The sequence below is a fragment of the Rhipicephalus microplus genome, chromosome 3, assembly GCF_043290135.1.
Source record: "Rhipicephalus microplus isolate Deutch F79 chromosome 3, USDA_Rmic, whole genome shotgun sequence".
In the NCBI taxonomy this organism is placed as follows: Eukaryota; Metazoa; Arthropoda; class Arachnida; order Ixodida; family Ixodidae; genus Rhipicephalus; species Rhipicephalus microplus.
The window spans coordinates 222251040-222274618 of NC_134702.1; the positions used below are offsets into that span (position 1 = coordinate 222251040).

Sequence of the window (23579 nt, forward strand, 5' to 3'; positions counted from 1 at the left end):
GAACTTATTATGAGCGGGCAGCTGATTAATTGTCCCTCTTATAAATATATTTATAAATATATATATATATATATATATATATATATATATATATATATATATATATATATATATGTACATATATATATGTATTTATGTATATATATATATATATATATGTGTGTGTGTGTGTGTGTGTATGTGACGCTATGATGACTGAGTGAGTGGCCTGGCTCATACACCATGTTTACTCTATTCTCACTTCTTCCTCCTCTAGTTCTCCTAACCATCCCTGCCTTCTTACGTCACAGGCTTCCCCCAGAAATAAGTTGCGTCAGACAAACAGAAATTATAAACTGAATATGCATGACTAAAAAGTGAATAAAGTCAAAAAAGGGAAGATCGTTCCATGTCCTAGGAATTTTCCGTAAACACACTTTAGCTTCACAGGAGAATGCAGAGTCCGGTAAGTGCTGGAGTTCTGGTGGGCGAGGCTGACTGTTGCGTACCGGAAAACACAAGTACACCTTGAATGTGGAAACTGCAGATGATAAAAACTCATTGTATACTTGCAAAGAATAAACGTGGTGCGAAGGCTTTGGAGCACAAGCAGCATGATTTGCGTAGGCGTCGTGCTCTTTTCCTTGATTGGTACACATTCAGTGCCACCCGTCTTTGTGTTTGTTGACCAAGACTGATGCGGTGATTTCTGCTTTCTTCCATAATACAGGGTGTGGCTTTGCGCCGTCTTCGTCCCTTTGTGTCCTGTTGTCTGAACTGCTTTGATTGTAAACTGACTCTTGATCTCTTCTGGAGAAAACTTGTGCGATGTTCCGTTTTGCGAAAATGTCTTGAATTAGAAGACTTGTTTGTCTTAAGCAAGACATATTTATTTTGTCGTTACTTCACTTGACCCGCTAGTAGACGCGTTCGTTTGATCCTCGCGTGTTCTTCCAAAAATTTTTCCGTTTGTAGTCATTCTTGCTGGTGTAGCCCACGGAGACTCTGTTCTTCTTGGGCTTGCTTCTGCTGGCATTGATAGTGTTCATGGTGTAGAAGCTGAGGTGGCAGCCGTTTTTGACCATCGCACTGATGTTCTTGGCAGCCTGATGAGGTGTGCAGTAGGCAGATGGTAGTCAGTGGACTGTTATCCTGCATTTCGGGTAATGAAGGTTGTGCGCTCGAATTTACTGGAGACTCTTTGGAGGCTCTTCTGACGCCGTTCCTAATGAACGCTTCTAGCTCTTCAACGTGTGCGATTTGATGGTTCTGAGCGTCCTGTGTTGTTAATACTCCCAGGTGTCCGTTCACTGGATGATGACACCGCAGCAGGCGTGGTTTGGTCAGATTCCAGACGGAAATGTTTGTCTTTCTGTGTAACTAACGAGTTAAGCTGTTCTGATGCATGCATCTGTACAGAAGGGCCAGAGCCTGGCTGAGTACCTTCAGGGTTCCTCACCTCTATATCAACTGTAGTAAACATGTGAGATGCGAGGTGAGCGCTGTGAGCAACTGAACAGCCAAGCGAAGGAAAAGTAGGAGGAGGTCGAAGTGCGCGAGACGTAAAGTACTGTGCACAGGGTGGCTCCCTAGTGTGAGTGCTACGATTCAGTGATGACATAAAGCTTGGTTTTCGAATGGGCAGTTGCAAAACGTGGTGCGGTGGAGGGTACACTCTTCCTGCAAACAGATCTGGCTGTCTTTCACAGAGAGGGTCCTTTAATTGCTCTTCTTTCAAAGACCGACTCATTTTTGGTGTCCCAATGCGTGAGCAGTGCTTTCGACTGCGGCGGCTGAGTGCGATTGTTTCCAGATGATTGGTAATAAGAAAGTCTTCATCATAGTCGCGAAAACGGGTGATCATCTCTTCTGTGATCTTTTTCCATGGCTCGTCGCTTTGAATATATGTGGATGAGGTAGAATTTGAAAGCCTCACTGGAGACGTAGTCGGTAAAGTCGATGATGATCTCCCGTTGCAGCCTTGATGCAGCGGTGGCGTGGAGATCGAAGTTAAACCAGTCTTCTACGGGTCTGTCGTCCGCTGATCCGGTGTACTTGGGAATGTCAAGGTCAGCAGATGGTTCTGACATGATGCTGGTCGATGCGTAATATTAGGCGCTTGTACGGTAGTCCAATAATGGTCAGGGTGTCTTGCTTAGAATTGCGTCGATGATGAGACACTGATGAAGGGGCTTTGAGGTGTTCATCGTGTCGACTCGTGTGACGCTATGATGACTGGGTGACGTGGCCTGGCTCATACACCATGTTTACTCAATTATCACATTTTCCTCCGCTACTTCTTCTAACCATCCCTGCCTTTTTACGTTATATATATATATATTGCCACGAATGCAATTACAGACAGCGACGAAACGACGTCTTGCTTGCCCTCAGACCAGGACGCAAAAGCCCTCTTCTTTCTTCAATTCCAAAGGATTCCCCCTGAAGTTGATGGCTCATGCCCATTACCTGTGACATTACTCCCTCTCCTCGAAAAGCATCGGCTCGATGCTGGTAATGAGCGTTGAGAAAAAAATTAGAAAGAAAAGATGCTACCACGAAACCCAACAACTCCGTCGTAAGGGTAAAAATGGGCTGGCGTCATAGAAGTACTCAATAAAGAAAGAAGTAAGTACACAAGACAATAAAAAAAACTAAGTGACAAAAAAAATAGTCATTGCATGGTAAGTTTGTCCACGTTGGATGTATGACGTGAGAAATATGGCTTGAGTCTTGACACGTACACCACATCACTTTGTGGAAACCGACGGGAACGTCTTGAGGCGCCCTCAGGGAGAACTTCATACGTAACGTCACTGAGTCGGCGCAGAACTTTGTAAGGGCCGATGTAGCGCCGAAACAACTTCTCAGAGTGACCACGCTGTCGGATGGGAGTCCACACCCAAACTTCATCGCCTGGTTTGAAGGTAACCTCTCGGTGTGTAAGGTTGTAGCGGTGTGCGTCGGCAGTTTGGTGAGCCTGAATACGACATCGGGCGAGTTGACGGGCCTCCTCGGTGCGTTGAGCGAACAATGCAGCGTCCGTGTTGAACATGCTCAAGTTGTTGGGAAGGAGCATTGCGTCGAGCATTGTAGTGACCTCTCGACCATGAACTAAGCGAAATGGGGTGAAACCTCTACTCTCTTGGACTGCTGTATTGTAAGCAAAAGTTACGTAAGGGAGTATATCATCCCAGTTCTTTTGATCAACGGCCACATACATTGATAGCATATCTGCAATGGTCTTGTTCAAGCGTTCAGTGAGTCCATTTGTTTGGGAGTGATAACCCGTGGTTTTCCGATGTTCTGTACCACTTAGTCTCAGCACTTCTTGAAGCATCTCTGTGGTGAAAGCTGTACCACGATCAGTATTTATTACAGTTGGCGCTCCGTGACAAAGTACGATGCTGGTGACAAAAACTGTGCGATTTCGGCTGCGGTAGCTTGGGCAGGGCCTTTGTTTCACTGTAACGCGTTAAATAATCGGTGGCAACAACAATCCACCGGTTTCCAGACGAAGAGGTGCAAAATGAGCCGAGCAAGTCAATGCCAATTTGATGGAATGGTGTCTTCGGCGTGGCGATAGGCTGTAGTAGTCCTGCTGGTCGGACAGGTGGAGTCTTATGGCGTTGACAGTCGCGGCATGTGCGGACGTACTACTTGAATGTCCTCGCGAGGCGGGGCCAGTAGTATGAGCGGCGAATTCTTTCCAATGTGCGCGTGTAGCCAAGGTGTCCGGATGATGGTCCGTCGGGACAAGCACGTAAAATATCGTCCCGAAGCGAGGTCGGCGCAACCAGTAGGTAAGTAGCCTGGGTATGGTCGAAATTTTTCTTATAGAGGACTCCATCCCTGATGCAGAACGAGGCCAGCGAACGTGCGAGGTTTCGAGGAAGGCTGCGTTTTCGGCCTTCGAGGTAGTCAATCAGCGGGCTTAGCTCCATGTCGTCGCGTTGTTGTTGAGCCAAGTCGGTTGTTGACACAGAGGAAAGGAATGTATCGCCCTCTTCAACGTCCGCGTTCGTACTTCCAATTGGTGCACGTGAGAGACAGTCAGCATCAGTGTGTTTGCGTCCTGACTTGTGATTAACTGTAACGTCAAATTCTTGCAGCTGAAGGCTCCAGCGTGCTAGACGACCGGAAGGGTCTTTGAGGTTGGCGAGCCAGCATAAAGAATGGTGGTCGCTAACTACCCTGAATGGTCGACCGTATAAATAAGGGCGAAACTTTGTTATAGCCCAAACAACGGCTAAGCATTCCTTCTCTGTTGCAGAGTAGTTTTTCTCTGCAGATGATAGTGTTCGACTTGCATAGGCAATCACGCGCTCTACGCCATTTTGCCATTGAACCAGTACAGCTCCAAGTCCGACGTTGCTGGCATCCGTGTGTAGCTCTGTGGCAGCGTTAACGTGAAAGTGACCGAGTACAGGTGGGGCTTGGAGATGTTTTCGTAGCGTGTAAAAGGCGTGATGCTGATCATGACCCCAAACAAACGTTACGCCGTCTTTCGTAAGTTCATTTAGCGGTTCAGTGATTTTAGAAAAGCCTTTGACGGAGCGTCTGTAATATTCGCAGAGTCCCAGAAATTGGCGGAGGTCGCGCTTGTTCGTTGGGACAGGAAATGCGGCAACAGCTTTCGTTTTCTCAGGGTCTGGATGTATACCGGCGTGGCTGACGACGTGACCAAGAAACTTCAGTTCCTCGAATGCAAAGTGGCATTTCTCAGGTTTAAGAGAAAGTCCAGCTGTTCGAATCGCCTGAAGAACTGCCTGTAAGCGCTGGAAGTGCTGCTCAAACGTGTCCGAGAAGACGACCACATCGTCAAGGTAGGCAAGACACGATTGTCATTTTAGCCCAGAAAGAACGGTGTCCGTCATTCTTTGAAAAGTAGCTGGTGCCGAGCATAAGCCGAAGGGAAGGACCTTGAACTCGTAGAGTCCATCAGGAGTAATGAAGGCGGTCTTTTCGCGGTCGCGCTCATCAACAGATATTTGCCAATAGCCGCTGCGTAGATCCATGGAAGAAAAGTAACGAGCATTGCGAATGAGGTCCAGTGAGTCGTCTATTCGTGGTAAAGGTTACATGTCTTTCTTCGTGATCTTATTCAACTTTCGGTAGTCGACGCAAAATCGCAGAGTACCATCCTTTTTCTTTACTAGCACAACAGGGGACGCCCAGGGGGTGGTCGATGGCTGGATGACATCGTCCTTGAGCATCTGCTGGACCTGTTGGCGTATAACGTCTTGTTCTTTTTGCGAGACTCTGTAGGCATGCTGTCGAATGGGTCTCTCGGTAGGCTCGGTGATGATACGATGCTTGGCAAGCAGTGTTTGGTTAACTTTTTAAGTCGTAGCGAAGCAGTCCCGAAATGAGCCGAGTAGCATCAAAAGACGTTCCCGTTGTGCAGGCGGTAGACCCTGGTTTACGTCGATAGTGCTTGCAAATGTCATGGCGGAATCGTCGCAGGACGAAAGAGCAGATAATGTTGAGGGACCAGGGACGTCGGCAATATCCTCAAGGTATGCGATCGCAGTGTGTTTGGTAAGATGGCGATACTCCTCGCTGAAATTCGTGACAAATAGGCAAGCCTGCTTTCTACTGGGCTGAACAATACCTCGGGCAACGCAGATTTGTTGTGCAAAAAGTAGGGACAAATTTCCTTCTGCAATTACAGCATCGGGGACGTCTTGGTCACATTCAACGTTGATAAAAAGGCTGCTGCGAGGAGGCAGAGTAACAGATTCGAAGGATACACGTAGGGCCGCCTTCGATGAGCGGGCGTTTTCCGGTTCAGTATGAAACGGGTTCTCGAACGATACCTGCGAGTCTCGTAGGTCAATAATTGCGCCGTGTTCGCGAAGAAAGTCCAGCCCCAGAATGAGTGGACGGGAGCACACAGGTAATACGAGGAAAGACCCTATGAACGTCGAAGCACGGTCTCGAACACGGGCTGTGCACATTCCAGTCGGCATGACGAGGTGGGACCTGCCGTGCGCAACGGCGGTCCTTGCCAAGGGGTAGTTACCTGTTACCTTCCTCAGTTGGTATGCTAGGGCGCTGCTCATAACCGAATAATCGGCGCCGGTGTCGACAAGGGCAGTGACGACGTGATTATCCACGTGTACGGTGAAGTCGGCGGAAACAGTCTGATGACTTTCGGAAACGACTGGAAAGTCAGAACGGTCTTCGTCGGGTCTTTGTGTCGAAGGAGGCTCTTTGACAGTTCGTTGGGACGCGGCTTCACCCCCAGGAGCCGCGGTTTCTAGTTTCCCCTGTGGGGACTCGGTGACCAGCCTCTGAAAGGAGCATAGGATGACGAGGGAATGCTAGGTGACGTGGGGCGGCGAGGTGATGGTGATCGTGATTGGGGGCGTTGACCAAGGCGAGGAGCTTGCTGGCCCGTAAGGTACGCTTCGATGTCGCGAGGACGCTCACCGTAACGCGGGCACCGAGCATCAGGGTGAAAGCCACGGAGACCACGTTGGCGGTACTGGCAGTTACGGTAGACGTGACCCGCTTCGCCACAGTGGTAGCAGAGCGGACGGTTATCGGACGTACGCCACACGCTGGCCTTTGTGGCGTTCTGCCGCGATCCAGACGGACGATAAGTTGGTGCACTCGGAAACCTTGAGGCGGGTGGCGGAGTCAATTAGGTGCCCTGGTATCGATGACTAGCCTGATCCATTCTCCCCGTGGCGGGATCAGGGCCATGTGGTGCAGGAGATCGCAGAGCCGCCGCATAAGTCAGCACAGGGGCCTCAGGCCTTGTTGGCGCGAGTGGGGTGACCACCTGTCGGATCTCATTTCGGATTAAGTCTGCGAGATCACTTACGGATCGTTGGGGTCCCGCTGCTTGGAGTTGGCGCAGCTCGTCCCGCACAACGCTTCTTATGAACTCAGCGGTGCATGCCTCTCGCTGTCAGCCCCGATAAAGCATGCAGCAGGGGTCACGTCGTGGCGTTCATACTGTGACGACCTATACTGGAGAGTACGCTCCTTTGTGGTTGCCTCATTTATGAACTCTGCCACAGTCGTCGGTGGATTGCGCACGAGTCCGGCGAAGAGCTGCTCTTTTACCCCACGCATGAAATGTCGCACCTTCTCTTTCTCGGACATTGCAGGGTCAGCACGCTTGAAGAGTCGAAACATTTCCTCGACAAACATCGAAACTCTCTCGATGGGTCGTTGGTTTCAAGACGAGATTGCCTGCTCCGCTCTTTCTTTCCTTTCAGTGCAGCGGTACGCATCACGAAACTGTCGGCTGAACTCATGCCACGTCGCATAGGAACCCTCGTGATTCTCGTACCACCTTTTGGCAGAGTCTTCTAACGCGAAGTAAACTCTCCACAGCTTGCGAGCTTCATTCCATTCGTTGATGTTGGCATCTCGATTGAAGTGGTCAAGCCAGTCGTCAACATCTTCATAAATGTCTCCATGAAATGAGCGTGGTGTTTGCGGCGCATGAAAAACATGCGGGAGAAAAGAATAGGCGTCGTTGGTTTGACTCACCTGGTTATTAGTTGAAGTTGCCATCTCGTCTTGAGAGAGGGGACCGTACTCGGGAGATAGTCCTCGCAGGCGTCGACTGCTTCTTGCCGTGGGAGCTGTAGCTGTCTCCAAGTAGCTCGGTGTGTCGGCTGAAAATCTGCAGCCGAGGCGCACTTACCCCGCACCTCCACCAGTGCCACGAACAAAATTACCGACAGCGACGAAACGACGTCTTGCTTGCCCTCAGACCAGGACGCAAAAGCCCTCTTCTTTCTTCACTTCCAAAGGATTCCACCTACAGTTGATGGCTCATACCCATTACCTGTGACAATATATATATATATATATATATATATATATATATATGTGTGGGGAACAGAGAGCGAGACAGTATCTAGTTTGAGCAGCTAGAAGACGACCATGACGAAGAGCTGAGCCAGTAACAGTCACTGACGCCCCTAAAACCAGGCAGTTGGTTTTGAAGAAAAACCCCATTACGATTTGCATATTCGACAATCAGCTGCCTGTACCGCACGCGTTCTCAGTTACGAGGATTTGTATACCATTGATTTTGCTTGTGCTACAGGCGTGTTCTCACGATGTGATCCTCAGCTGGGATTTCCTGTCTCTTAATAATGCTGTTATCGACTGTGCTCGTGCTAAAGTAGCCTTACCTGCGTTGTGTACTTCGTCTTCGGAACTTGCGTCGAGAAAGCTGTTTGTCGCCGACGACATTTACATACCACTGACTATCGCGGCCTTCGTTCTCGTGTCTTGAGCCAATTTGTCTAAGCCTGTAGTGTTTACGCCTTCCCAAACATTTCAACGTCGAAAGAGCCTCGCGTTTGCCGTCCTAAATATTTTGACAGGCACTACCATTTTTTTCCCGAATTCCTTGCCGTCTCCCAAAGCCTTGCAACACTGAAAATGTATTGGAACTTTACAAGATATAGACGTGTCCTCAATCTTCGGCCTTGACGGTGAAAGTTATTTGCATCCTATTGCACTGACGCCGTATGCCCCTTCCTGTTCACGCAAAGATTAATTTGTTTGGCACCTCAGTTAATGGCGAACATGAAGAACTAAACCGCGAGAAGCTTTTGGAACTTCTTCACCAGTTTTGTGGCTCGTTTGATTGCCAGCAGGTGTTCTTAGATCGAACGTACACTGTTGTTCCTCACAATACCACCGGCTCCCAAGCGCCTCTGTGACAGCATCCCTACCGTGTATCTCCTGTTAAGCATCGTGTGATCACCGAGCAAGTGGCCGACATACATTAACGTGGCGTCGTTTGGCCCTCCAGCAGTCCGTGATCTTCACCTGTGGTGTTTGTGAAGAAAACGATGGCCCAATTCGCTTCTACGTCAATTACCGCAGTTCAAAGAAAGTTACTCCTAAAGACGTACACGCTTTGCCACGCATCGTTGATGCCCTGAACTGCTTTCAAGGCGCTGAATTCTTCTCATCAATAGAACTTCAGCCCGATTATTGACAGATCCCCTTAGCACCATCAGATCAACCAAAAACTGCTTTTGTGACGTGCGATGGGCAATATGTATTTATTGTAATGCCCTCCGGCCTTTGTAATGCACCAGCAACAATCGAAAGGATTACTGATAGAGTTTTACGTGGGCTAAAATATAAGACATACCTGTGTTATTCGGATGGTGTCGTTGTTTTCTTCCATGAATTCGACAGCCACTTCCATCGTCTCAGCAAAATCTTGAGCTACCTCACGAGCGCAGGCCTCGAACTAAGCATTAAGAAGTGCCACTTTGGAGCTCAGAAGCCCACAATATTAGGCCACCTTGTCTCAAAACATAACGTTCTCTCAGACTCATAGAAGCTCCGTACTGTCGCTGAGTTCCGTGGGCCTACGATCGTGAAAGCGCTTTGCCGCTTCGTCGGCCTGTGCTCTTACGTTAGCTGTGTAATGAAGTAGTGGGTCATGCATAGCTCGGAAAACACATCATCAGTGCTAAGCTCGAGACGCTCGCTCCGGACATTGTCGCTGCTTTCGCTGGCTAGGCCTACGCTCCTACCTCGTCCGAAATATTAGTTCTGACTGTCTTAATTCTTTATTATATTTGGTGGAGGTGCTGGGTCTCCTCGCAATCCTAGAGCTACGAAGCCGGACTCGACCTGCCGCTATGACCACTGCATCTGCCACAAGCCCTCCACCTATGGCTCCCCAGGCCATCGTACGATGGCCTCGGGAGTCATAGGGCTCCCCAGGCCATATTCAGCGGCACTGATGACCACGACGTCGACGACTGGCTGGCTACCTACGAACTCGTGAGTGTCTTAAACAAATGGGACGAAGCCACGAGACTGGCTACCGTCGGCATTTACCTCAGTAGCATTGCCCACTTGTGGCTTTGGAACCACGAAGCCGACGTTCCAACCTGGACATCATTCAAGACAAAGTTCAGCGAAGACTTCAGTCGTACTACTGTCCGCAAACTTAGTGCGGAGCAGCGCCTTCAGTCAAGATCTGAAATTTTACCAGTTACATAGAAGACGCTATTGACTTGTGCAGACGCGTCGATGCGAACATGACAGAGGTGGACCGCATCAAGCATATTTTTGAGGTTATTGACGAGGACGCATTCTAGATGCTCATTTCGAAAAGCCCGGCTACTGTCGCTCAAATTACAGAGCTCTGCCAAAGCTATGATGAGCTCCGCCGGCAACGTCTCGTCACCCGCCGTGTGTCCCACATCAGGAATCGATGTCCGGCTTAACTCCCTCGCAAGATCCCGTCCTCCTCTCGCAGATCAAAGATTTTGTGCGCGAAGAAGTTGCCCGCCAACTGTCACTCATCTCCAGCCTTCAGGTGCGCAGTGCGCCGCTTAGTTCTAAACTACTGACTATTATACAAGACTAAGTATCTGAGGTCCTTCCTCCGCAGTTGGTGCCACCAGGTATTGCACCATTGACGTAAGCAGAAGCAGCAGCACGACCACGACCACGAATTTTCCGAGCGCCACCTCGACTGCCTCCTCTTGTTTATGCCGCCCAGCCGCCACGACCTCCCGTCCACCGAGTCTTTAATCCATGGCGCACTGTCGACAACTGAACGATCTGCTTTTCGTGTGGTCTACCCGGACACTTCGCACGTATGTGCCGCCGCCGCTCACTTCATTCACGTGAAAACCCACGTTCGTATAAGTACGACCACACGTTTCTCTACAATCCAGACCCCGAATTGCACCCTCCTCGACCAAGCCACCGACCACCTTCCGATCGCCGATCTCCTTCTCGACGTCCTCGCTCACCCTCCCCGATGCGCCGACGCCCCCCTACAATCGACGAGGAAAATTAAATGACGCAGTTCCCGAGGCAAGAACTGCGTCCTCGTCGCAAAGCACAAGCCCTCTTCGTTCGCTGCCGAATGTAATTAATGCCGTTCTTGAAGGTGTACCTGTACTTGCCCTTATTGATACTGGTGCCGCCATTTCTGTAATTGCCGAAAAAGTTTGCTGTTCAATTGTAAAGTTACAACTGCTTACTTGGGTTCGTGTCGTCGTACTGCCACTGCACAGCCTGTGCAGCCTGTGGGCGCGTGTACCACCAGACTTGGAATTCAAGGAGTGCCCTACACATTGCAATTCGTAGTACTCCGGCACTGTTGTCACGACATCATTTTAGGCTTTTCTCGCAGCACCAAGCTGTCATTAATTGCGCTCGTGCCGAAGTCGTTTTTTGTCCCCTTGATGATGCCCTACCTGCGGACGATCACCCTTCCTACTCGAAGTTCGACATTAGTGACGACACCCAGATCCCTCCGCGCGCTACTGTCTTTACACCTGTGTCGTGTTCCACCATCGTAGACGCTACCGAATCCTTCACACCTTCCGCTGCTTTCGTTCATCGCCACCTATCACCGCTCCCTACCGCTCTGGTTACTCTTCAAGGTGGTGAGACCGACGTGCCTATGGAAAATCCAATCCCATTCACGATCACGTTGCTTCGGGGCAAATGTATCGGTTCAATCGAATCATTCGAAATCGTCGCTACACTTGACGTTCCTGGTGGATCATTGGAAGTCAGCGCCCTCTCCTGTAGTTCCGGAAATGGCCCTTCAACTGCCGACATTTTCAACAGTGTCTTCGACGAAGGCCTAAACCCACAACAGAGGTGTGAGCTTTTGAACCTTCTTGACAAGTTTCGGCCATCTTTTGACAGTAACAGCGCTACCTTAGGTCGAACATCTACTGTATGCCACCAGATCAACACAGGTAATCACCTACCACTACGACAGCGACCGCACCGTGTTTCACCGACTGAACGCCGTGTCATCGATGAGCAAGTAGGTGACGTGCTAAAGCGCGGCGTCTTTCAACTATCAAACAGTCCTTGGGCGTCGCTGGTTGCTTTAGTTAAAAAGAAGGATGGCACAATACGCTTTTGCGTAGATTATCGTCGCTTAAACAAAATAACACGAAAGAATGTTTATCCTTTGCCTCGGATCGATGACACCCTCGTCTCTTTACAAGGCGCAGAGTTCTTTTCCTTCATTGTTCTACGCTTTGGGTATTGGCAAGTGCCCACGAATCCGGATGATAGACCAAAAACTGCCTTTGTTACACCAGACGGCTTATACGAATTTAACGTGATGCCATTCAGCCTATGCAATGTGCCGGCAAAATTTCAGCGCATTATTGACACTATCTTACAAGGCCTCAAATGGAACACGTGTTTGCACTGCTTAGATGATGTGGTGGTGTTCTCGCCCAATTCTCTCACGCACTTTCGTTGCTTGGAACAGGTTCTACGCTGCCTTTCTGCAGCAGGCCTCCAACTAAACTTGAAGAAGTGTCACTTTGGAGCACGCAAGCTGACCATTCTCGAACACGTCATGTCGAAGGATGGCGTTCTCCGGGACCCCGCTAAGCTACGTGCTGTAAGCGAGTTCCGGAGGCCCGCGTCTCTCAAGCAGCTGTGTAGTTTCATTGGGCTTTGCTTATACTTCCACCGCTTCGTCCGGGATTTCGCCTCGATCATGGCATCTCTGACAGACCCACTTCAGGGAGCCCGCAATCTATCTGCGTGGTCTACAGCCTGCGACAGTGCCTTTGCGAAGCTTCGTGAACTGCTTACATCACCACCCATACTGCAACATTTTGATTCAAGCGTTCCCACAGAAATCCACACGGATGCTAGCGGTGTCAGTCTTGATGCTGTACTCACAAAACGAAAGCCTGGCTACCAAGAATATGTTGTTGCGTACGCGAGCCGCACTCTTACAAGAACAGAAGCAAATCATTCGGTAACTGTGAAAGGATGCCTAGCGATCATCTAGGCCATTGCGAAATTTCAGCCTTATCTGTACGGCCGCCCTTTCGACGTCGTTACCGATCACCACGCGCTCTGCTGGTTATCCTCCCTCAAGGATCCCTCCGGACGCTTGGCACAATGGGCTTTATGGCTCCAAGAGTACGACATCCGTGTGATTTATCCCTCAGGCCAAAAGCATGCCGATGCCGATGCTCTTTCGCGTTCGCCCATTTCTACTGATATTGCGAGTGTCTCCATCCAAGACAACTTACTTCCACTATCAGGACCCCTTGACATGGCTGCGGAGCAGCGCAAAGATTCGTGGATTGTGTCTCTGATGAATTACCTATCTGAAACACTCGCCTACCCGCCATCTCGAACGCTACACCAAAGAGCCTCCCACCTCGCCATCCGTGATGGAATACTTTATCGCCGCAACTACCACCCTGACGGCCGCAAATGGCTACTCGTCATACCCAGGCATCTCCGTGCCAGCATATGTGGTGCTTTTTATGCCGATCCGCAGTGTGCACATGCCGGTTTGTTTAAAATCGACGCCAGGCTACGTTTTCGGTTTTATTTGCGCGGCATGTACACATTCCTTCAAAAGTACATTCGATCTTGCACAGAGTGCCAATGCCGCAAGCACAATCCTAGTCGTTCTACTGCACCAATGTAGCCGTTACCGTGCCCAGTGCGACCATTCGACCGGGTTGGAACAGACCTTTTTGCTCCTCTGCCATATACATGAGCTTGGAATCGCTGGATTATTGCAGTGATCGACTATCTCACGAGATATGCAGAAACGGCCGCTCTACCAGCCACGACGGCACGTGACGTTGCGTCTTTTCTGCTCCAACGTTTTTTCTGCGTCACGGCGCTCCGAATTAACTTTTGGGCGACCGAGGCCACGTCTTTTTCGCGAATGTAATTCATGAACTTCTTGCTGAATGCCATGTCGTTCACCGCTGTACTACCGCATATTGTTTACAAACGAACGGCTTGACCGAACGTTTCAACCGCACTCTTAGCGACATGCTTTCTATGTATGTCGCCTCCAACCACACCAACTGGGATCTTATCCTTCCCTACGTAACTTACGCTTACAACACGGCGCCTCAAGCGACGACCTCCCTTCTTTTTACTCTATGGTCGAGAGCCACCAGCTCCAATCGACCCGATTCTCCCCTACCGACCCGACTCATCCAAAGGCTCACCAGTTTCCGAAGCCGCTCGGTATGCGGAAGAATGTCGGCAATTAGCTCGCACCCTTACAACACAAGAACAAGGGCTACAGAAATTTTGTCACGATGATGGACTGTCCCACTACCAGTTTTCACCCAACTCTCTTGTTTGGCTGTGGGTGCTTCCCACTGCTGCTCCACGTACCTCTACAAAGTTCGTCAGCAGGTACCACGGGCCTTATTGCGTCATACAGCGAACTTCCGCTGTCAACTACCTCATCGAACTTCTCATGCCCACTCCGGACCTGCATCACCGAGGCCACGAAATCATACACGCGGATCGCCTCAAACCGTATCACGAACCATTTGTCCTTACGACACCTTAGGACACCTACTTGGCTCCGTCTTCAGTGAGGAGGAAATATGTATTGAAGAAGTAGTGGGTCATGCATAGCTCGAAAAACACATCGTCAGTGCTAAGCTCGAGACGCTCGCTCCGGACATTGTTGCTGCTTTCGCTGGCTAGGCCGACGCTCTTACCTCGTCTGAAATAACAGTTATGACTGTCTCAATTCTTTATTTTAGCTGCTTTGTGCAGAACGTTGCTTCGATAATCGCAGCACTGACACAGCTGATCACCGGTTAAGGACACCGCTCTGATTGGTCACCAGCAAGCGATGATGCTTTCGCAACATTACGCCTTCTGTTTACTTCACCACCAATTTTCGCCACTTCAACCAATGTGCACAAGGACGCGAGTGGCATAGGACTTGGTGCTGTCATTGCTCAGCGCAAGCCTGGATTCTCGGAGTATGTAGTTGCGTATGCCAGTCACGCCCTCACCAAGGCAGAGTACAAATACTCGGTTTCTGAAAAGGAATGTTTAGGTATTTTTGGACATTACAAATACTTTGTCCTTACTTATACGGACGCCCGTTTGTTGTCGTTATTGACCATCATTCACTCTGTTGGTTCGCTTTACAGAACGATACTTCGGGACGGCTTGGACGCTGGGTGCGACGTTTACAAGAATTCGATATGCACGTGAATTATCGCTCAGGCCGCATGCACATCGACGCAGACACTCTTTCTCGTTCGCCCCTTTCTTCAGCCATTCACCTGTTTCTTTTACTGAAGCTACCATTGACAGCATATATACCGCTGGCATGCCTTCGAAACAGTGCAAGGGCCCTTGGATAGCCCTGTTCATCGATGTTCCTCCTCTTCTTCGTTGACACCACACCACGTCTACCTCGTGCACTAAGTCGTCAAGGAGGAGGAGGAGGATTGAAAGAGGAAGGGCAGGGAGGTTAGCAAATAACCCCGCCCAAATCAACCCTCACATTCGACAACACATGATAAATACACAAGTTCCTCATGTGTTAGGGGCTGCCATGTGTACTGTCACAACTATAAGCTGGCTGGTGGGAAACGACTTCTTGTTTTAAGTCGCCATTTGCGCTCCAACATATGCGCGTACTTCAATATAAACCCTGAATATGCCCACGCTGGCATCTTGAAAACATATGTCCGGCTTCGCCAGCGATTCTTAAGGTAGTAGTAGTAGTAGTAGGATTTTTATTTACAGTAAGCCAGATACAGAGCTCACTGCAGGGGCAAAGGGCTAAAGGCGAACAGCCTGACAAAGGCCCTTGTCCCTCCGCAGTCCGTGACAGTGCAAAGCTTAAACAATATATATATTCAATACATTGATTTCAAGCAACCTGAAATTGTAAACACAAAATTCAAACATAAATAGCATAAGAAGTTTACATAACACATTTTAAGAATTAGAGGTCACTCTCGTTATATTTCACAACTACACAATATCAATGAAACAACATCGAAAACAGACACAAAATGCATGCAAATACAATGAATTCCGCTGTATACACTCTTATAATTGACATAGAAGTTTATGAATAATTTAAGCATTTGCAGAGGCATGAGACTTCATTACGTAGTTTCGATAGTGTAGACCGGTGGTTATGAATAAGTTCTTTATTTGTTTCTTGAAAGTCGCACTACTAGCCCTAAAGTTCAATTGATCTGCAAGGGTATTTAAAACCTGAGGTACCTGGTAAGCAATACTTTGTTTTTCGTACTTGGTTCTTGTTCCAGGAGCTCGTTTCTTTTGTTCTCGCATACTGTAGTGTGGTCTTTTGGTGCAACTTTCTTCATATAGCTTAGTCTTTTGTATTAACTGAAGTAATTTAAAATGATATAATTGATCAATTCTGAGTATGGAATGTTTAGTGAATAGTGGAGCAGTGCGCAAGTCTTGTAGATTCCCCCTGTAATTTTCAAAGCAGCGCAATATTTTCTTTTGTATAGTTATTAACTTATGGTAATTCCCTTGTGATGTCGTTCCCCAGACTAACATCCCATAACTTACTTTAGAATGTAAGAGTGCATAGTAAATACTTATTTTTAACCTCAATGGGATTAAGTGCATTGTTTTAAAAAAACAACCAACTATTCGCGCTAATGCGGTGATAAGATGATTTACATGTGTATTCCAGTTTAATTCCTCATGAAACCATACACCAAGAAACTTTTGTTCCCTAACATGTGCGATGCAATTTCCTTCGAATTTTACAGCTATGTTACTAATAGGTTTGTTTATAGGTCGGAATATCATATAGGTTGTTTTTTTTGCATTCAAGCGCAGTCCATTTTGCCTTAACCAATTTGAAAGATTGCTTAGATAATTATTTACACTAACCTCAAGTGATATTAGATTGTCTGATGTAAAGAAAACATTCGTATCGTCAGCGTACATTATAAGTTCAGGAGAATGAGGTATATAGACAATATCATTTATAGAGACAAGGAACATTAATGGCCCCAGTATAGACCCTTGGGGGACTACTTGGTTCAACTTTATCTTTGCAGAAATGGTGTTATTCAGTTTTACATATTGATAACGATCTTCTAGGTAACTTTTAAGCAGTTGTAATGCAACTCCACGCACCCCATAACTTGATAATTTATGAATGAATGATTTGAATTGTATGGAGTCAAATGCCTTTGGAGATCGAGGAAGAGCCCATGGTGTGGCATGTACTCGAACGTTCGCAAGTACATACGTTCCTGCACTGAGTGTCAGTGACAGAAAACAACTTGTCATGCCTCTGGCGAATTACAACCATTGCCGTGTCCAGTTCGACGGTTTGATAGAATTGACATCGACATCAACGGCGCATTACCTTGTACTCTTGCTGGAAATCACTGGATTATTGTGGTCCTTGACCATTTCACCCGTTACGCTGAAACCGCCGCATTGCCAGCTGCTGTTGCTCGTGATGTTGCCTTGTTCATCTTGCGGAGCTTTGTTTTTCGCCATGGTGCTCCACGCGAGCTGCTTGGCGACCATGGGCGTGCGTTTCTATCGCAAATTGTCCAGGAGCTTCTCAGTAAGTGCAATATTATTCATTGCACCACTACGAGCTAGCGCCCGCAGACAAACGGTTTGACGAAGTGGTTTACCCGCACGTTCGGTGATATGCTCGCTATGTACATACCCTACGATCATTATAGTGGGACTTGGTGCTCCCTTTTGTGACGCATGCGTATAGTACGGCTACTCAAGGAACTACTCGGTTTTTACCTTTTTGCTACTGTACGGACATGAGCTCTGTTCTACGCTTGACACGATACTCACTTACCACCCAGATGCTTCAAAATACCGCCAAGCCTGCAAACTTGCTCAGTGCACCGAAGGGAGCCGCCAATCAGCAAGTTCATTTACGCCCTTCGCATAAGGTCTCCAAAAAGAACGGCTTGACTAAGACATGCCTGCTCGCAGCTTCGTCGAAGGTTCAGTTGTATGGCTTTCGGTTCCATTCTAGTCCCCCGGCACCTTTGTCCTTTGCTTTGCACCCAAGTACAGTGGTCCGTACCGTCAATGCACATCACCGGTCAACTACGTGGTCAAACCTGTGACACCTGCCGATGGCAGACGATGGCGTGTTCGTGAGGCAGTCGTCATCAGCCGCTTAAAATGCTTACTACGATCCCCTCGTGCTCGCTCCGCTGTGAGTCACCAAGACGGCTCCTCTTCACTACCGGGACAAGTGTAATGGGGAAGAGAGAGAGAGACAGTATGTAGTCGGAGCAGCTAGAAGACGGCTACGATGAAGGGCTGAGCCCGTGACTGGTAGTAACTGCCCTGATATATATATATATATATATATATATATATATATATATATATATATATATATATATATATATATATATATATATATATATATATATATATATATATATATATATATATATATATATACAAACAAGGCGTCACAAGAGGAGTTGGCTAACCACCACTGCCATTCTAAACATGTAGTCATATAGGTCTCTATTTCATGCGGCCGTCTGAAATTGTGTGCATTTCCTGAGACGCGAAGAAAGGTTTCTGGGCGTCATGGTAAACTTAATGTGCCAGATGTGTGAATATACATATAACTATGACTTGTTGCGCACTGCATGCATAGCGGCTTCTATTTATGCAGAGTTTGTGATTGGGATGAAACAATCGACGACACGCTGCAGAATTTGGGGGTAGCGGATGAGCTGAAAAGTTTCAGGTAATAAAAGAAATAACGTGTGACCATAATTTTGTTTAAGCACACAGATGTTACCTATGGTTAGTTGGTGGCATCGGCGATCACTCAATTACGCACGAGTGAAACAAAAAAATGAACAGCATAATCACGAAGTGAAGAATAGGGAGTGGGGCGAAGCGTGCGTATGTACATTCGTCTCTCAAACCGTCCATCCGCTAGCCCATCCGTCCACCTGCCTGTCTGTCCGTCTGTCTGACCCCCCATCCGTCTGCTCCTATCACACTAGAGCGCGCATCTTACAGACAGATGGGCACTTCTGCCAACTTATCATCATTCCCTCGATGAATATACTCTGAATTTTTTATTATAACAGCTCCATCTATCATCTTCAATCGTCCACTATAAGGAGAGCACTAACGCCATTCATTGATAATGCTCGCAAGGATATATACACACAACGCAATCTAGTGAGCAATTTTTAAACTAAACAGGAGTGGCTAAAACATACTATAACGAAGCTGTCTACACCTCAAGGAGCTTCGTTCGTAAAATTAGATGATTGTGTAAACCACATTGAGGTTTATGGAGTGCCTCTGCGCTATTGTCAAGTTGCCTTAAGCAATGTTCAAGCAAACACAACCTGGTGAATTTTCTGATGACTTTACAGAATGACACCTGTGACAGCGTTCAGGAAACGTCTATTTAATGCAACATCACCACTGTTTCTCTCGATGTAGAGGATCACAATACCCATGACCACCATGAAATAGATTCAGTTTCGTCAAATGGTTGTTTCTGCTGAGACATAGATGTTTCAACCTAATGCTTTTGTGCCTTCTGTGAATGTGCGTAGCAAAGAATTTCCGCAACAGTTTAAAAGTTGATAAAAGTGTTTAGTTATATGAGCGTATTCACATAAAAAGTGAACAAAAAGGTGTACTAATCTTTCTATTACGAAGAAAGTTGGCTTGCATTGATGCCTTGTAAACATTCAGACTGGTTTTAGTTGTTAGGCCTTGTTTCATTGCTATGCGATCATTTTTTTCCAGCAATGCAATGAATGTATTAGCTTCATTACCAACATGTTCCCTCGAATACCGGCAGATCGAGAAACCGTTCGCCAACCGTGATATCTCAATCCGTCGCTTCACTTTCTTTTATACAGCTTCTTCTGGATCCTCTGAAAGACAGTGGTTATTTCAACCTACCAGAAGCTTCGAGGCAGCTGACAAAGCTCGTATGCGGCGTTCTTCAAGGACAACCGTGCAGCCTCTTATTGTCAATTACGCTTTTAAGCAGTCCTGAGCAGATGAACAAGGTATTGCAGCTTTTTTTTCTTAGGACGTTTTTTTAAATGGCAGATGCAGTAAGTTCATAATAAAATGTACCTTCCTTTAAAACCTAAACGGGAATAGGAAACAAATAACCAATTGAAAATCGATTAGGCGTCTTTGAAGACAGTGAGATATACATGCTCGGCACAGGTGATTTTAAAGTCGGAATAAATTTTATGCATTAGCAGTTGTTTTGGCTTAAACAGCCTTTACTATGAAGGTGAGCGAGAAAGGAAACATACCAACCCGGAGCTTCAAAACTTCTCCTACTTGAGAAATGCTAATGGTGCCAAATTATGTTTAAAGCCATTGTGTGTTCAACTTGAAATTAAAATAGCAACAGTAACAATAAAATTGAAAAAAAGTATTATCATTTGTTGTGAAGAACGAGTGCCTTAAACAGACTTTTTAAGGAGAAAGTCTTACGTCGTTTATTTCGGACACGTAGCGAACATCTGGTGTGTGGTGCTCAAAAGCACATGAATCACAACATTTTCAGATTGGTCGCAGATACTAAGTATGAACATGCTACAAATTCTCTTGAAGCTAACCAAAATTAGTGAAATCTTGAATAAAACAACAGCAGCTGCCGCACAATACTTCTTGTCGTCGTTTATTTTGGTATTCAGAAATGTTATAAATATTTTCATTCGCCCATTATATAAGAAAATAGGCAGCTCACCAGACAGGGAGATGGGGTGGTTGGCACAATCACCGATCTTAGGGCGGTACCAGTGGAATGTTGTTCGATCACATCAGTGGCCTTCGTGCAAATGTCGAAATGAGAGATAGGGCCTTATGGGGTTTTATAAAAAAAATTAGCTTAACTGCTATGGTGAAGAAATTAGTGTATAACAATCAATTTTATTATGATGCAAAGTAAGGCTTGCTGTTTTTAGATCCAATATTGCGAAAATAGAGCCAGAGAAAGAGAAAGCACCTTATTTTGTGTGGAGAGAAACTTGTGCGTAAAGTAACCCCAAATATAGCAGAGCGTGCTCGAAAGTCTAGTTATTGTCGAGAAATATGACCAACCACCTGAAGCAACCAGGAACTCTCGAAGAGCCTAAGTACTCAAATGTCATTTCATTAGCAGATAAAAAGCTCGCCCTTCTTGACGAAGCACGACCAATGGAGGTGAAGTTGCCTTCTATAGACCTCCTTCTAGAGCCTACCAGGTCATGTAGCAGCATCGCACTGTATATGAATGTAAACATTCGACAGATCTCTGTATGGTTTGGTAGGTAAACCGGGAAACAATTTCAACTGAAACCAAAAAGTACACCGGCCGCTGCCTTCAATATGATTATTCCCATCCCGCCTGCCACAAGGCCTTATTTGTAAGCACGTTACTCCAGAGAGCCACGAACATTTGCTCCAATGACATGGAGCGCAAGAAACAAAAGGCTCCCGTTTTTGCCGACCTCAGAAAAAACAGGTGCACAAAAAACTTCACACAAGCCGTCACCCGCCACGCAGAGCAACAGAGGATATGGAAACACTAATTATCCTTTATTGGCAGCCCTCAAAAAGGCATACTGGTCCCATACGTTCAAGAAACCAGCAAGTTGTTAGACCGGGCCTCCAAAAAAGAAGAGGTACGTATCGCGCACGTGTATTTATGTACGCTAGGCCGCCCCCTCCCCCACCCGAAAGACTGGCCAACAACGGACGGAACCATCGGTGTCGATTACAAAGTCCCGTGCGCCGACTGCCCATATTCGTATATCGGCGAGACAAAAAACTTACCGGAACAACTCAAACAACACCACAACGACGTCCGAAAGCTCAACAAAGAGCGCAGCGTCGTCGCCTAGCGTTTCATTGAGCACCAGATAGATTTAGACGCAACGACCATCCCCAAAAGCGAGACTAACTGCAGGAGAAGGCTACTAGTTGAGTCATGCCATATACAGCGAACAACCAGAACATTAACTGTTCTTTCAGAACCTTTCCCCCGCTGTATGCACACGGACTATGCTCCGCGAAAAAAGGGGAGAGAGGGGGGGTCTTTAAAAGCCCAGCGAGTGCTTTGCAAACGCCGCTACAACGTACCGACAGTCCCCCCTAAGGAAGGAACCAAGTCGGTTCCGAAACGTCTGGTTTACGCATATTCACGTACTTTTTGATTGGGGTTAAAATTATTTCTTATTGCACTGTACATGCAGAAGCGTTGTGAGCCACCGCAACAATTATCACTCAAGCTGTTTCGGCTTTTGAATATTCCGTAAATGTCTTTAAACGGTTTGCCAGATCCCACCTACCGCTAGAGCAAACAATATGCTAAGCACTTATCAAGAAGTGTGCTTGTGGCACTTTAAAACCAGCGTGGCAATGCGAGGCGGATGTATGCAGTAAGCGTACGTAGAAATTCTGTACGCATTCACACAATGGCAGTCATGCAAGTGCGAGAATAGCTTTTTCGTGGTTTCCTAATGACACCAGCTCTAACGTTCACACTACAAGCAGCTCTGTGTCATCAAAATAAACTTCAACTAACCCGCCCAATTTAGTATTTCGCTTTAATAAATAAGCCCTACACCCATGTAATAGTCAAGCGCTGTTATTGGTGGGCTTGATTCGGTTGTTTAGGCGGTGGGTGTGCGATCCAATTGACGAGGCACCGATGCCTTCGTTGAAGAAAGCGGGAAAGAGCAATATTACACTAGGCTGGCTTTTCGAAGCTGTGACGCTCCATCCCATTTGTTGTATCTATCTTATTTCTTGTCTGTACAGATAGGTCAAGCAGGGGTCTACTACTTGCTTGACGTGTGGTGACTTATGAGTTATATTTAGGAAGCATGAAGCAGGTCATTTGGCTATGAATAGATTCAAGATTATTACACGCTTCGACCGTATCCTCACCACTGTGTAGTTACCGGTTCAATCCAGCCCCCACATGAGTGAGCCCCAGAAAGGTATTTCAGCAAAGTGTTTTCATCCTCTGACACCACGTGAATAAGTCTTATGTTGCCAAACATGCAGTTGTACTTTGTCCCTAAAATTGTACTTTGATGTTTGTTTTAGACAAGATTACCTGTCGTGCTGGCACATTATCCTATTGGAACATCGTATCAAAATCTACGACACTTCGTGCAGGTAAGAAAGTAAGGAGAGTAGAGAAAGCTCTAATATTGAATATGTTATTTTGTAATGTGTGTGTAAAGCGACCTGATTTGTCTTAATTTTTTATTTTCGAGTCGCAAAGTCTTGTAGTACCACAGAGAACTGCATGACAATAAGTAAAAAATTTGACAGTAGAATTCTTGAACGCTGAATAAATTCAACATTGATTAGTAAAGATGCGTGATTGCATGGCACTAGGGAATAACCTCTAATAGTAAAGTTGTTGGATCACGTGAAACCAAGAATTATTATCAAAAGTCGCGTTCTCCCTGTCAAAAACGTGATCTGGCCAATCAGCAGGTAAAGTGTAAAAGGTAAAATATACAAAGTAGGGCGTACTGCCTTGATTTACACGCAGTTGCGCATTGTAATGCCTTGTTGACAAGAAAGCACATCTTCACAAAAAGATTCCGGTATCCGAATAGCTGGACATCGCGACAGCTGTATATCTAGATGCTCTCTAGCTGAACAGCTGGAAAGCATCCAGACAAAAAAAATCACACCGTCTTGCGTCGTCTGCATCCGACTCCGAGAAATAGCGCTTGTTAAGGCAGAGTTAATAAGCGACTTATCAAATAAACCGGTGATGGTAGGCGCAATACTTATGCGAAAATTATTAA

At 46.9% G+C, this 23579-nt stretch overlaps 1 protein-coding gene across 1 annotated transcript in view; it reads left to right on the top strand.

Moving 5' to 3' along the window:
• The window catches only part of LOC119169265 (lysosomal acid lipase/cholesteryl ester hydrolase), a 261381-nt gene that overhangs the window by 200040 nt on the left and 37762 nt on the right, over nucleotides 1-23579 (top strand). The window contains exons 6-7 of the mRNA XM_075890735.1: nucleotides 19665-19817; nucleotides 22861-22932. Of these exons, the coding sequence (XP_075746850.1) occupies nucleotides 19665-19817; nucleotides 22861-22932 (225 nt within the window). The remainder of the gene's footprint in view (nucleotides 1-19664; nucleotides 19818-22860; nucleotides 22933-23579) is intronic.